Raw genomic sequence first — 13415 nt, 5'->3', positions numbered from 1 at the left:
AAGTGCACAAGAGGCTAAAAATAAAAATCGTTAACGCAAGTCGAAATAATTATTTAAAGATTTGAATTTCCCTTTAATTACGAACTACCCTACGACCTACAAGTTCCCAAATCTCAAACAATCACGATAAGAATCCCAAACAATAAACACGTGTTTATTGTGTTCCCGTATCCTGCAGCACGTGCTCAGTACTCGCTTGAGCGAGTGCACCTTGTCCTTAAGAAGGACGAAATAAAACAAATTCTACACTCGTATTGATCTGACAACACGTGCCATGAATACAATCCATTTACGCAGGGAATAAAAAAAACATCTATTTGTAACGATATTATATTATAAAATCATTGTTTTAAGCAATTTTAGAAATGATCAGTAACATGAAAATTCCACGTACAAATTAGTGTTTCTAAATATCATTTCTACGCGCTCATAAGCCGCTACTCTTCGACGAAAAGACAACAGCAATGAAAAGATTGAAGCTTGTTCATCGCATCAAGAACACAACGAGGCGGTCCTTTTCTAAATAAAACGCTAATTAAATACTCGGTTACTTAATACCACGTTTGTCTCGTTAAACAATGAATTGTAAACTTTCTCTCCATCATACACCCACAATAGCGTCCAGGTAGCCAACCGCGAAGGTATATGAATTATAAATAAGCCACTATTGTTCATGGTGCCATGATTTAGTCGCATTTTTTAATTTTGCTAGAAAACAAAAAGAGTTTTAATTACGTGAGAAGTAATGAAGGGCCATTAACCTTGTACACTAATTAGTCCGTGGCTGATAATTAAGCGGTATAAGCTACGAAGGTTTTAAATGCTATAAACTTGATATTATTACGCCGTAAGAGGAAATTTTATGCTGCATCTCTAGAACGATTAAACTCAAGAAAATAGACGCGAATTAAAGGTAATTTGTGGTTCGCATCAGGTTTCCTACAGATTACATTTTTGGATAGCATTTCAGACAACGCGGATACGCTTAATAAATTCAAAGCGATCAGTCTAGACAACAACTATCGATATCTCTTTCTTTTAATAGAATATTCATGAAGTGGGAGTTGGATAGACGTAGATTTTATCGGATCTAAAGGTAGGTATTCTAGCAGTACTTTAATTGAATTGCAAAGTTGGTATTACCGATACAGCGTGTTTTTACTGAAACGGACGCAAACGACAAACAAGTGGGTATATCAACGTTAGCAAAGTATTACTAGTCAACCCACCATTTTAGCTTATAAAAGTCCTATTTTTAATAAATTGAGACTTGAGATTGATATTAAATTAGAAAACAGTAGGACCGTTAAGCCTAGTTTCAATTACCGGTACCGGTAAGAAAATAACAAAACCAAATCGTGTGTCTGCACCAGACAACCTATAATTACGTCCAGATATGAAATTCTGACCGAATCATTGTCATTACCGTCTATTAGGCGGTAGCCAGCAAAAAGACAATAAGTTTAGATTATTGACTTTTGATTGGTACATTTAATAGCATTTTTTGTTGCCGACCATTTATTATTAGTTAGTAAGCTTCGCGTAAGCAAAAGTGTAACAAGTTGGTAAATATCTAGACGATTACGCAACAGAAAACGGATCACGTTTTTACTGAGCAATGCATTCTTAAATATCACATTAAATGTTACAACAAATCATCATTGGAGTTGTTACCGTAACAAAAGATTTAATACTTTATGTAAAAAATAAAACAACAGCCAAATTGAGAACCTCTTCTATTTAAAAGTCGGCCAAAAATGAAAAGATAAGGACGCAAGTGAAACAAAGTAACATTCTAAAGGAATTAGGCACAGACAATAAATATTAGAAATCAATTATGGTCAGTAACGATTTAACGAACACCTTTCTGATAGTCGTACATAGCAACGTAACAATTTGTGCCATAAAATAATAGCACTGCAATCAATTATTATCCATTATTACTGGGATTTAGTTTTTCTTTGATAAATGTAGGTGACAATAAGTAAAATAATTCTGTCTACCGTCATAAAAATAAGAATAGTGGTTTTGAATGCTGGATGTACAGGAAAGATAGAAAACCAGAGGTTGACAAGAAATTACCTTTCCAAGATAATTATAAACAGTTGTGGCTGAGATTCGTGACAAAAGAAGTGGTTATTCAATTTACTTTCAGTTTTTTACTTGTTTTGATAATCCACGTAATAAGTACTGTTTTTTCGCTACCTCGCTAGGCACCAGTACCAAGTGTCACTACAATAAGTGCTGGGTTGCCACGTAATTTGATTTTGGTTATTTTTGTGCCAGAAAGAGACTTTATTATGAGATCAAATGCTCAGGTTCCCTTATGTGGACATACGTTATTTTTTATAACAATATACGCAATCGTAAAACATCATAAAAGAAGAAATTATCATAACTAAACGAAACAGAGTTGCCATACAAAATAAATACAACAAAAAGTACAATCGGAATAAATTGCAGGTAATATGATGTCATATAATATATTAAAACAAAATTGTTATACCTAACATACGGTTGATATAGACAGCAAGTTGAGGTAACCATATACGTCTGTCGGTGTAATGTTCCAGCCACCCACACTTGGCTTGGTCACTTGAAAACCATATGGAGTGCCTAACGTGGCCATATTTTTGTTCTAAATTGCATTTTTGGGCTTAGCAATATTATGAACCCTTTCGTGCCACTTTATTGCCGCTGAGGACAGATTTTCTAACCTTGCCGTCAATTTGTTAACAAGAATACAAACCTACACACTTTTACTGATATTTTTCATCGATATATTTGAAGCGATATCAACAAGTCCTTTTCTTAAAGACATAATAATCCAATTTCATTAATCCGCACTTTTGCTAAATTGAACTGCGCCATAAATTACAATTACTATCAAGGGAGTTGCGAGTCGGTCGCGCACCGTTTAACATTTTAAACTCATAACTACTAAACATCACAGCAACTTGTCTTGTCAGTTTTAATTGCTAAAATAGCATGCAAATTACATAAGAAATATTTTTTCATTATCCTTTAAATCTTGCGGTGAAAATTACCTCGGTTGCTCGCAATCTCGGTTTATTGCGACTCATCACGGCATAAGCATTAGTGAAGGTAATTTGAAATAGGTTTTATTACCCGCAAAGGTAAAATTGTTGCACTTTTATCTGACAAATTAAGTTGTACTACGATTTATTTTATAAAGTTTATAATTGGTAAAAGTACCGCGATAGAAAGATTGACGGAATTTTTGTCCCAGGATATATTATATTATTTGGACCCGGTGTAGGATAACATTTTTAATTTTCGTGATGTAAATGCAATTTAATTTACTACATTGAATGAATAGAGCGTATTTCAAATCGATTATCGAAATAAAAAGTACGGCCCTATCGTACCCATAACCATAAGACAAGGCTTTTCATTTAATCCGCCATTAAAAAAAGACGCATGACAAGCCAGCGTAATTGATCCAAATACACTTTGAAGATCATTATTTTGATATACTGAAAACATGATGATTGACCATACATTACGGTAGACAAAAAGACAATAGCTACGTCCAAATACTCGCGGAAATGACCTTCGGAAACCAGTGAGCAGGTTGTTCACATCAGACATCCCTGAAGCGTGACCAAATCGAGCTACGAGCAGATTTTTTGCCTAGACCGAAAGTAATAAATAGGCATTGTTATTACTAGACGTAAGAGCAAGCATGGTGAATTAAAATTATTACGTTATTTAGCTATTGCCACCAGCACTGGGAACGAATCCCGGGGTCTTTGAAAGCTCGTAAACGCGAGAACTTTAATTAATTTCACAATTACTGGCAGCTTTTTAATCGCATTAGACGCTATTATCGTTCTCATCGATTGTTGTGATATATTATATGATCAACAACTACCGCTTAACCAGATGCGTCAAACATTACTGGTGTAATCTATGATAATGTGAAACATTTTCACTTACACACAAATAGCATTAACCAAATTTCCATACTTAGATTAAAGGAAAATGTTAAATGCTTGCACTATAGGAAACAATACCTACATTTACCGTTTTAGAATAACATTTACTGAAAGAAATACTATCAATCAAAGTATTCTATAATAAAAACAATGGGAAACAGTAACAAAAGAAAGTTCTATCAAAAGATAATGGTAGTCCGAGTACCTGTGTGTTTGACTACAGATAATAGTGGTCCGAGAATGATATTCTGTAAGACTACCCTATAATTTTACTTATATATTAAGTCATGAAATTGCTTATATTGAATGGCAGATTTTTATTGATTTTGTAAATAATGTCTGTTATGCATTTGCTTAGATAAGTACATTGTTATCATATTACTGAACAAGACAGATTAATTAGTAATACTTTGTAGGACTAAGTCTTAAACAGATATAAACCATGATGATAGTCATAATTATATTTGGTAATTAATACCCTTATGATATTTAGGGCACTGATCAATATAAAAAATGTAATCATGAATAGAGTTGGCCAACCAAAAGTCCATAATTGGTGCGTCTAAATGGTTAGTCTGAATATAACATACCTTGTCATAGGTATAAGGAGAAAATTATAGAAATTTTATATAGTTAAAGAAATATATTAAATTTAATGTAGTTACATATCAATAATAGGTACTTAAATATTGGTTAATGATGAATCAATAAGTTAAAATATAAATATTAACATAAATACATTTAGCTCTATTACTTAAGATAAGACATAATTGCTTTTTTGTCATTGTGATAATATAATGCCTTAAGATTGCACTGCGGGTTGTCAATTTTTGTTTTTGACTCAATATAACTTTCAAGCAAACTATAAATATGATTTAAACAAAAACTAAAAGACAAATAAGCACTTTCTTTTTACTTGATATAGCAATGTTTTTCGGAGTGATCTCAGAGTGATTCTAACCATACACATTTAGGTACCTAGATAACAAAATTATGGAAACAGAAAGACATTTGCTAACTTATTTTGTACAAAACCTATTTTATTGTTACATATTATATAGTTTTACAATAGTATGTTTATGCCAATATAAATGTGTTTGAGTTAATATTAATTCATAATACTACAGTTGAAATTCCTATTTGCGCTATATCCTTACTATTGTTCAACATTTTCATTGTTTTAAATAGTCAAATAAAATATTTAAAACAGTACTCTTCATGAAAAGTAAAAAGTGAGAACCATCTTGTTATCTTTTTTCCTTGTTGCTTAGTATTTGACTCAATTATTTAATAAATATTAGTTGCGATTTAAGAATGTAAATTCTTTGGAAAATTTGTAATTAATCTTCATTGGAAACGTAGGTAGGTACTAAGAATATACGGCAAATTTTGAGAATATATACCCACATTTAACCAAAGGATTATTCAAATTGATTCTCAAACAGACACCTTATTATTAAAAATTTGGTCAATCCCAATCCCAGCCACCGTCATAAATGTTCTTGAGATACTTAGATATCTCTAAACATCCAATAAATAACTTGATAAAATGTCTTAAAACCAATATTGTTTTCCTGTTTTCTCAATATCTAATCAATGTTGGTGTCCTAAATGTGTATCACCCATTGTGTAATTATATTTCAAACATGGAACATCTTAGTAGATACAATGTTGTAACCTTAACCTTCGACATGTTCTAATTATGAAATTATAAGGTCTCTCATAAATTTTATCGAGCTTATTATAAATTTCAGCATTATTTTTGAAAATCAGGCATGGAATCCAAGTAAAATTACCTTGAAATGCTGTCTGCCAGTTGTTTCCAGCTCTGCACGGCGTAAATCTGTCCCCATTTGTGTGATCTGCTGGGAATCTGAGGCACTGCTTCTTGCTCAAGGGGCTGCACTGCTGCAGCAGCCTTGTCTCGTAATGCTTACTGAACATTTTCACGTTATCAGTCCAAGTCCCACACACTAAATGACTAAAATTCTAATAGTCTAAAACACGTAAACTTGAAGGTAAATGGAAGAATGAAGACTAGAATATTTTTAGAAAAACGGGTATGTCTTCAATTGAGCATTGTCTGTCGTTGATTCGGTCCGAGTACACTGTTTACTTCAGTGACCGGAGTCAAAACAAACAACATTAGACGCAGGAGCGCACTCACTGACGACTGTGAACCATTTGACTACATTCGACATGCTCCATAGCGCAACTGAACACATCGTCCACGGCTATTGAAAGATAACGCACATAACAAAATGATTTCACCAAACTTTGTAGACCGATAATATATTGTTCTGCAGACACTATTTAGCGATTTCCTTCGATTTTATATGCAATAAATTGATACAATTCTGTACAAAAAGGATAAAATAGGTCTTTCGCGGACTATGTCACACAGCATAAACAAAAAAGATGTTGCAACTTATAAAAAAAAGCAAAGCTTTGAATACAACGGTTTTCTTCTAGTATAAACACGGCAACACTGTCGATACCATCAACAATGGCGCTAGTAGCTAAAGCTAACTTAGACAGTTGTCAAGAATTGTGTTTTGATTACGATGGTTATTACAATTATATTTTTCATGGATAGTCGGATAGATTGGTTTTTTTTATTTGGCACGATCGCCCTCTACTTTATTGAAATTTATAATATATCGATTTGAATTTCAAAATATTGATTTGCTCAAACAGTGGTAAAAGACATGATTCAAGCTGAACAACAATCTCGCACAAATTGGTTTTGAAATAAATTAGCAAACGGAGTCACCTAATATACCAGCCAAACTCTTGTAGACTTTTTAAAAATTTGAAATCTATTTTAATTTTTTTATAGAATTTGGTTTTTGTTCATTTTATATTTAATTGATTTTTATTAAGCCAAACTTGCATATAAAAATATATAAAAGTAAAAAAACTCCTTCTGCTGTATGATTTTAACTCCTCAGCTAGGTTTTCTAGATGCATATAAATTTAGAATTATTATTAATAATTCTTTGTCTAAGTCTAGATGAAACTATGTCAGAATGTACTCTGTAGAAAACACTGTTCTCTGATATACTCTGTAGATAAAAAAACAGACAAGTTCTATTTTCATAACTACACGCCTTGGCTACTAGATAGCGCTAGCGTCTGTGAAAGCGTATCTATAGCTATATCTATGTAGGCACCTGACCTGACCTCTATAGATAGAGGTCAGTGGTAGGCTCTCATGAACTCTCATCTACCGATCTATGTATACCTACAGGTTGCTATATAATATTCCACAACTTTTCACACAGCGCCATCTAGTCTTAAACTAAGCAGAGCTTGTATTATGAGTACTAGACAACTGATAAACTTACTGATTTCTCAATACATACATAATATGGATAAATTGCACCCTATAATAGCTATATATATATATATATTGGAGACCATGCATACAGCATTATTGCTGAGTAAAAATGTACTAGGGTGAAGTAAATAAGACAACAAATTAATATATATTATAAATAGTTTTCTTTATTAATATATCTAAATCATCAGATTTTTCCATTCATAATAATTTCATTGATTTCAATGGTCTATAATCATCTTCTTCACAATTCGCATTAATTGATTGAACAGAATTAAGATTACTGATCAATGTTTTATAAGCATTTATATATCGCATGCAAGTTGGATTAATATTTCTTATTCCATTGCTTCTGATACAGCAAAATAAATTACAAATGGGTCTTGATTACAATTTCGTGTTATTAAGTTATTTACTTTAAAAAGTTTAAATTTGTTATTTAAATATTGCCACATTTCAATAAAAGTGTTCATATTCTCACATTTAACAGTTTGAGACCCATCCTGATTTTTTACATTTTTATCAAATTCTATTGAATTTAATACAGGTTTAATTTCTGTCAGAACTGGAAATGAGGTGAGCTATTTTTAAGACATCCCTTGAGAATTTTTGCTGTATCACGGTATGAGTGGCCGTTAAAGGAATCAAATAATTTGTCAAAAATCAGCAATAGATCAGCAGGGTCTTCACACTCTGTTGGTAAAACGTTGCATTCTGAAAAAATAAGGGATTTTTTTAAGCGCTTCAAGAAAAAACCCTATGATGTTACACCTTCGAACGGATTACTGTAACCCGTTCCGAACAGGTTACCCTTTCAATGGGTAAGCCATTCAGACCCAAGACAATGTAATATGCACACTTTGTAATGGACATCAGTTTGAAAATAGTATAACCACGAACGCTCGTGACATCTGTGCTGAGGAAAATTGTCGAGAAGTGATATGCGGTTTGCACTAATCGCCAAGATAGTGGAAATAAAATCTTTGTCAATGATGTTTTAGAAAAAGCTGTTAACAAGAAGCTGAGGCGCTTCGTGGGCTCCCCGGAAGAACTTCACTTGATAGTTTGAGCCCAGAGTGCCCTTAGGTAATAAATAATAATATACACCGTGATTTTTTAGTTGTCTTTCAAAAGCAGTCCAGTTCATGAATCCAATGACTAGAACACGTTCATGATAAAAAAAAACTATTTATGAGATTTGAATAAATTTAAAATGCAATTTTTATTCAATATTATGATGCAATTCGTCGTTTTTTAGACACACAGCTCTGTTGCGAGCGCGGTCCCAGCCCTGTAACAATGGTGAAGGGCGCGGGCGGCGGCGTTTTTATCATTTTTAAGATTATTTTTCAGATTTCTCATGTTTAATTTTTCTTCGTACTTATTATCTTAGTTGATTATCGCGCCTAGGGGTATTTTACGTCGGACACATGAACTGGGCTACTTTTGTAAGACAACTAAAAAATCACCGTGTATTAGCTCACTGGTCCAGTAGAGACGTACCTAAAAACCCTACCTCGTTAAATGTCACTACACAAGTAACCGTGAAAAGGTTATATTCTTCTGTAAAATTTATCCTTAATCCATTAAGGAGTAAATCGATTCCTATTATGATTTATTTCCTTAATCATTTTTTTATATTTTCTTATACTTACATATTTAAATCAGCTGTGATACGTTCGCCATTATTGCCGAATATAATTTCACTCAAGAGACAACATAAATGAAAGACTGATTAGTGATTATGTAACTTAATTATTATTTAAATGCTTATGTTTAAGTTTGTCGACATAGTTCAATATGTTAATGTAAGCGTGTGATCTCATACATGGAGGCAATGACTTAAGCTCTCCTATAAGTAAATTTCTTAAATAATTATTTGTTTTATCCATTTCCTTATCTAAAACGCAGTGGCTGCATTTTTCATCTGTAACACTCTCACACGATTCTTCCACTTTATTCCTCTTTGGATTACTGTCTTCTGCCCATTCAATTCGAATCTCACAAGTTTCTCTATTTTCATTAATTGAAGTTTCAGGTACACATTTGATTTTATTTAAGATGATTGTACTTTGTTTTAAAGATTGTGATTCTTTATCTGCGCTATTATCGTCGTTTTCGACGAAACCTGAAAAGAAGAACACATTTAGTACGTTATTTTTATGTTTTATCTAAAAATATAAAATAAAAAAAATTCAAAAGTGTTTCTTTTGAAAACTCCTCGAAAAAATATTGTACAGCGTCATATAATAAGTCTTATTAAAGTTTTGAATGTTCGGTCTAGACAACCGCTATAGTTTGTATCGAAGTATCGAACCAAATATGCTATAGATACTCGATTTTATCCTTTTTACTCTTAACGATTACTTACCATCATTGCCGCTTTTGCTAGTAATCGAACTTGGCAATTCATCTTGGTATTCTGTTAAAAACGGCGGACTATATTCTTGGGAAGGTGCATCATTATCAGTATCACAGGCCTCACCTGAAACAAAATCAATTACATTAGTAAGTAATAATTACATATCCATTGTACTAAATAAGTTCAAGCCTATGTAATTCAGCTGTGACTTAACATCATCATCTCAGCTGTAGCTGTCCACTGCTGGATATAGGCCCCTCCATATGTTCTCCAGCGCGAGCGGTTCATTGCCACTTAACATAATAAAAATAATTTTTATTATAATTATTTATTAAATATAATTTCATAATCAGCACCAATTACCTGTGATACTCATTGTAATGTGTGGTCAAATTTGCAATAGCTAAATAAAAATTGTAAACAATGAGGCGTCGCTCGGGTTCAAGTATCCCTACCTTTATACAGCTCAAGTTTATTGTGTAATTCAGGATAAAACGAATGAATGCATTTCGTGAAGGTATCCTCTACAATGGCTTAAGTCATTGAAGGGATTAACCCCTTCATGTGGATACCATAAGATGAAGGTGTTAAACATTTCGCTAGGTTTCGAGGATGTAACTCAAACAAAAGGGGCGTACTGAGTAACCAGTCAAAAGGCTTAACTCCAAAACAGGGTTGTCCAGTCCCTAGTTATGGGTACTAGACAGCTGATAAACATAGTTATATATGTCTAAATATACTAAATAATTTACACAAAGACGGAAAAAATGATCATGCTCATCACACAAATATTTGTCCTGGTTTGGAATGGAACCAAAAACCTCTGGCATAGCAGTTAGATATACTAGCCACTAGACCAACAGGCCAGTTTTTGCACTTCATTTGTAATTCAACTGGTACACAAAGAATGAAAATATAGGTGACTGAAAATAGAATTGCACTTGCTGGTCTGTGGTTCATCTTAACAGCAGATTTCAATGATACTTCATCCATTTCATAGACATCAGCCAAAATGTTATTATTTTATTACCTGATGGGATAAGGCTGGTGTACAAGGTTGGCACTGCATTTCTCGTTAATATTTTTCCATTACCTATGTAGTATTTCTCAAAATGTTTATTACATAATCTTATTTGGTTGTAGATGTACGTATCTCCTTTCATTTTAATAGCATCGTGTAAAACTTCTTTCCAGGCATCAAACCTTTCCTTATGACAGTCTGGCTTAGGAAAATGATGTAAAGTACCTGAAATTAGAATTTTACAAAAATATAGTAATATATAAAAATACCAAATTTGAACCCACAATACGATCACTCCTTCAATTAACCATTCCATTAATATCATCAATAGTCATCTTACCTCCTTCTTCACATCCAAAATAGCAATGAATGCGAGAGTTAGTCGGTAATCTCGCCATCGTCATCCATAAAAACGTAGCCAAATTTAATCAAATAATATAGATATTTGCGAAGTCCTTAAAACAATCTCCCTGTCAAGCAAAATAAATAATAATATGTTTTTTTTAAAGTAATATATTCGTCGGTATCCATTCACAAGACGAGTAAATACGTAGGAATCAGTTTCAAGATCCAGAAAAGAAAACTTGGAAAACTCACACAACGAAAAGTTTTCGAAACATATTTATTGTCCGTTTTGCTAGTAAACACTAAACATACGGACGGCTATGACGGGCGCATAGTGTCTATCAGTCTATCTATTGTCAGTGCTGCCATTAGCAAAATAAACATTTAAAATTGTGTAATTATAAAAATAGTAATAAATTAATGGAAGACAGCGCTTGATTTGCAAAAAAAAAATGATTTAGTTTTTATTATGAATTAATATTCATTAAATTACTAAATGAATAACATTTTGAAAAAGGAGTTAATATAGCGACATCTAGTAATATTTAAGGGAATATTATGCCTTAGTTGAAACGCCCGGGTTAATAGATTGCACCACTTTCCATACATTTTGTTTTCATGTCTTAAAAGTACTGTACTGTCAGTACTGTCACCCACATGAGGATTTCTTTACTATTCCTTTCACAGTTTGTCAATAATATTATTTTGACGCGTTGTGAATTTCTTTTATATTCACTTTGAAATAATTCTTGGTCTTGTAATTTTAACATACCTGACTTGACTAATAAAGCATTTATTTTAGAGGCGAGTGCCAATTAAAATTCTCAACACCAAGTACCTAATATGAATAGATCTAGACGAAATGAGGACTATTCCGAAGACTCACCCCCGCATTCAAGGTTATTTATTGTTTGTGAAAAGCGATACAATGAGGAGGATTTCAGGGAAGCTTTCTCAAAATTTGGTACTATCGAGGACATACGAATGCCGCGTGACCATAGAACAGGAGAAATGAGAGGTGTCGCTTACTTAAAGTTTTCTAAAACTACCGAAGCAGCAGCTGCGATAGAAGCTATGCACAGGAAAACAATCATACCACAAACTCGCCCGCTTAAAGTGATGGTAGCTACAAATAGATCTGACATACACACTGAAGACAACAATGACGACAAATTTAAACGGCTTTTCATAACTATCCCTTACATAATGACAGAAAATGATATTCACGAAGCTTTCAGTCCTTATGGTCACGTCGAGTCGGTTGTAGTGCAGAGAGACCGTAAAACAGGTGAACCTAAAGGCTTTGCTTATGTCACATTTAATAAGTTTTCTGAGGCTGCAACTGCTTTTGAACAATGTGATAGAAAGTTCCGCGCCATATTTGCAATGCCGAAAGGTTCTTATAACAGGAGGTCTGAAACGGCCTTCGAAAGTAAAATTAATGATTTGGCTAACCCACCAAGTCATAGTAATTCACTTGTGGCAGCAATGAACTCTACTCCTAGGGGTTACACTCGGGTTGACTTCATGTGTTGTCCTCATCTAACCCATAAGCACGTAGAAACATTGTTTGATATTGTACCTGGCTTGACAGACTGCCGGTACTATGTTGATATGATGCGTAACTTTGGGAAAGGTACTGCATCCTATTCAAATCCAGTGTCCGCTGCATATGCAGTCGACAAGTTAAATGAATTTGAATATCCTCCAGGTATGAAGATTTTTGTTAAGCCTGATAAATCTGAGTTTGACAACTTCATGCAATCCTACACAAATGTGTCTAATGTTACACGTAATCTCAAAAAAGCTATACAATCTGCAAATACGTCTTCCCCTGACTTGGCTCAGTTAGCTGAAGCTATTGCGGAAGCTTCCAAACTAATTAAATTGGCTACGACTGGAGTCTCTGATGACCATGCCCTCCAAAGTAATGACTTGAACTATTGCAGTGTGAAGCTTCCGCCTCCTCAACCATTGGCCGACATTGACTCTGAAGTAGCTAAGAGGTGTTTCCTAGTCTGCAAGCCTCAGCCTCCACCCCTGACTGTTTTACGTGATATATTCTGTAGATTTGGTGACCTTATAAATGTGTACACATTGCCTAATAAGACTGTAGGGTATGCTCGCTATGCTTCAGAGAGAGCTGCTAATGAAGCAATGAGCGTATTGCATGGTGCAGAGGTTTGTGGTGTGCGGATAAAGGTTTTAGAGGCAGAGGACGAAGCTCCTGCCAAGAAAAGGAGATTGGGATGGACTAAAGGTGGACAGGACGACTGACTTGACGGTCCCAACCCTTGGACAAAGTGAAGGACACTAATTTCATGGACTACTATTAATTGGACAATGTAGTGTGGACAAATAAATACTTTTATGTTACCAATGACATTA

General features: G+C 33.7%; 3 protein-coding genes across 3 annotated transcripts in view; 1 reads left to right on the top strand and 2 right to left on the bottom strand.

The window, feature by feature from the left end:
- LOC113494558 (fizzy-related protein homolog) overlaps nt 1-6375 on the bottom strand; it is a 42624-nt gene extending 36249 nt beyond the window's left edge. Inside the window, exon 1 of the mRNA XM_026872949.1 lies at nt 5756-6375. Within this exon, the coding sequence (XP_026728750.1) occupies nt 5756-5903 (148 nt within the window). The 5' untranslated portion in view covers nt 5904-6375. The remainder of the gene's footprint in view (nt 1-5755) is intronic.
- A 1370-nt stretch (nt 6376-7745) lies between these two features.
- LOC113494556 lies at nt 7746-11375 on the bottom strand. Its single transcript, XM_026872948.1, has 6 exons — nt 11280-11375; nt 11023-11152; nt 10692-10907; nt 9671-9784; nt 9074-9427; nt 7746-8013 (listed from the first exon to the last, which is right to left on the bottom strand). Exons 2-6 carry the CDS (start codon nt 11084-11086, stop codon nt 7859-7861), a joined length of 903 nt encoding a protein of 300 aa, XP_026728749.1. The 5' UTR covers nt 11087-11152; nt 11280-11375; the 3' UTR covers nt 7746-7858.
- Nucleotides 11376-11566: 191 nt separating this feature from the next.
- On the top strand, nt 11567-13407 carry LOC113494554 (RNA-binding protein 45-like). The gene has a single exon (XM_026872946.1). The coding sequence runs from the start codon at nt 11871-11873 to the stop codon at nt 13302-13304; it is 1434 nt and encodes a 477-aa protein (XP_026728747.1). The 5' UTR covers nt 11567-11870; the 3' UTR covers nt 13305-13407.
- The last annotated feature ends 8 nt before the right edge of the window (nt 13408-13415 follow it).

The sequence above is a fragment of the Trichoplusia ni genome, chromosome 5 (assembly GCF_003590095.1).
Source record: "Trichoplusia ni isolate ovarian cell line Hi5 chromosome 5, tn1, whole genome shotgun sequence".
Lineage (NCBI taxonomy): Eukaryota > Metazoa > Arthropoda > Insecta > Lepidoptera > Noctuidae > Trichoplusia > Trichoplusia ni.
Note: the sequence above shows the minus strand (reverse complement) of the source record. Positions and strands in the feature narration are given on the sequence as shown.

Excerpts from the sequence above, each read along its gene's own strand:
- LOC113494556 (XM_026872948.1), bottom strand. The coding sequence starts at position 11,086 with ATGACGATGGCGAGATTACCGACTAACTCTCGCATTCATTGCTATTTT. Across the intron at positions 9,428-9,670 it reads TAGCAAAAGCGGCAATGATG|GTTTCGTCGAAAACGACGAT; the intron begins GTAAGTAATCGT and ends TCTTCTTTTCAG. Across the intron at positions 8,014-9,073 it reads CTATGTCGACAAACTTAAAC|AATGCAACGTTTTACCAACA; the intron begins ATAAGCATTTAA and ends TTATTTTTTCAG.
- LOC113494554 (XM_026872946.1), top strand. The coding sequence starts at position 11,871 with ATGAATAGATCTAGACGAAATGAGGACTATTCCGAAGACTCACCCCCG.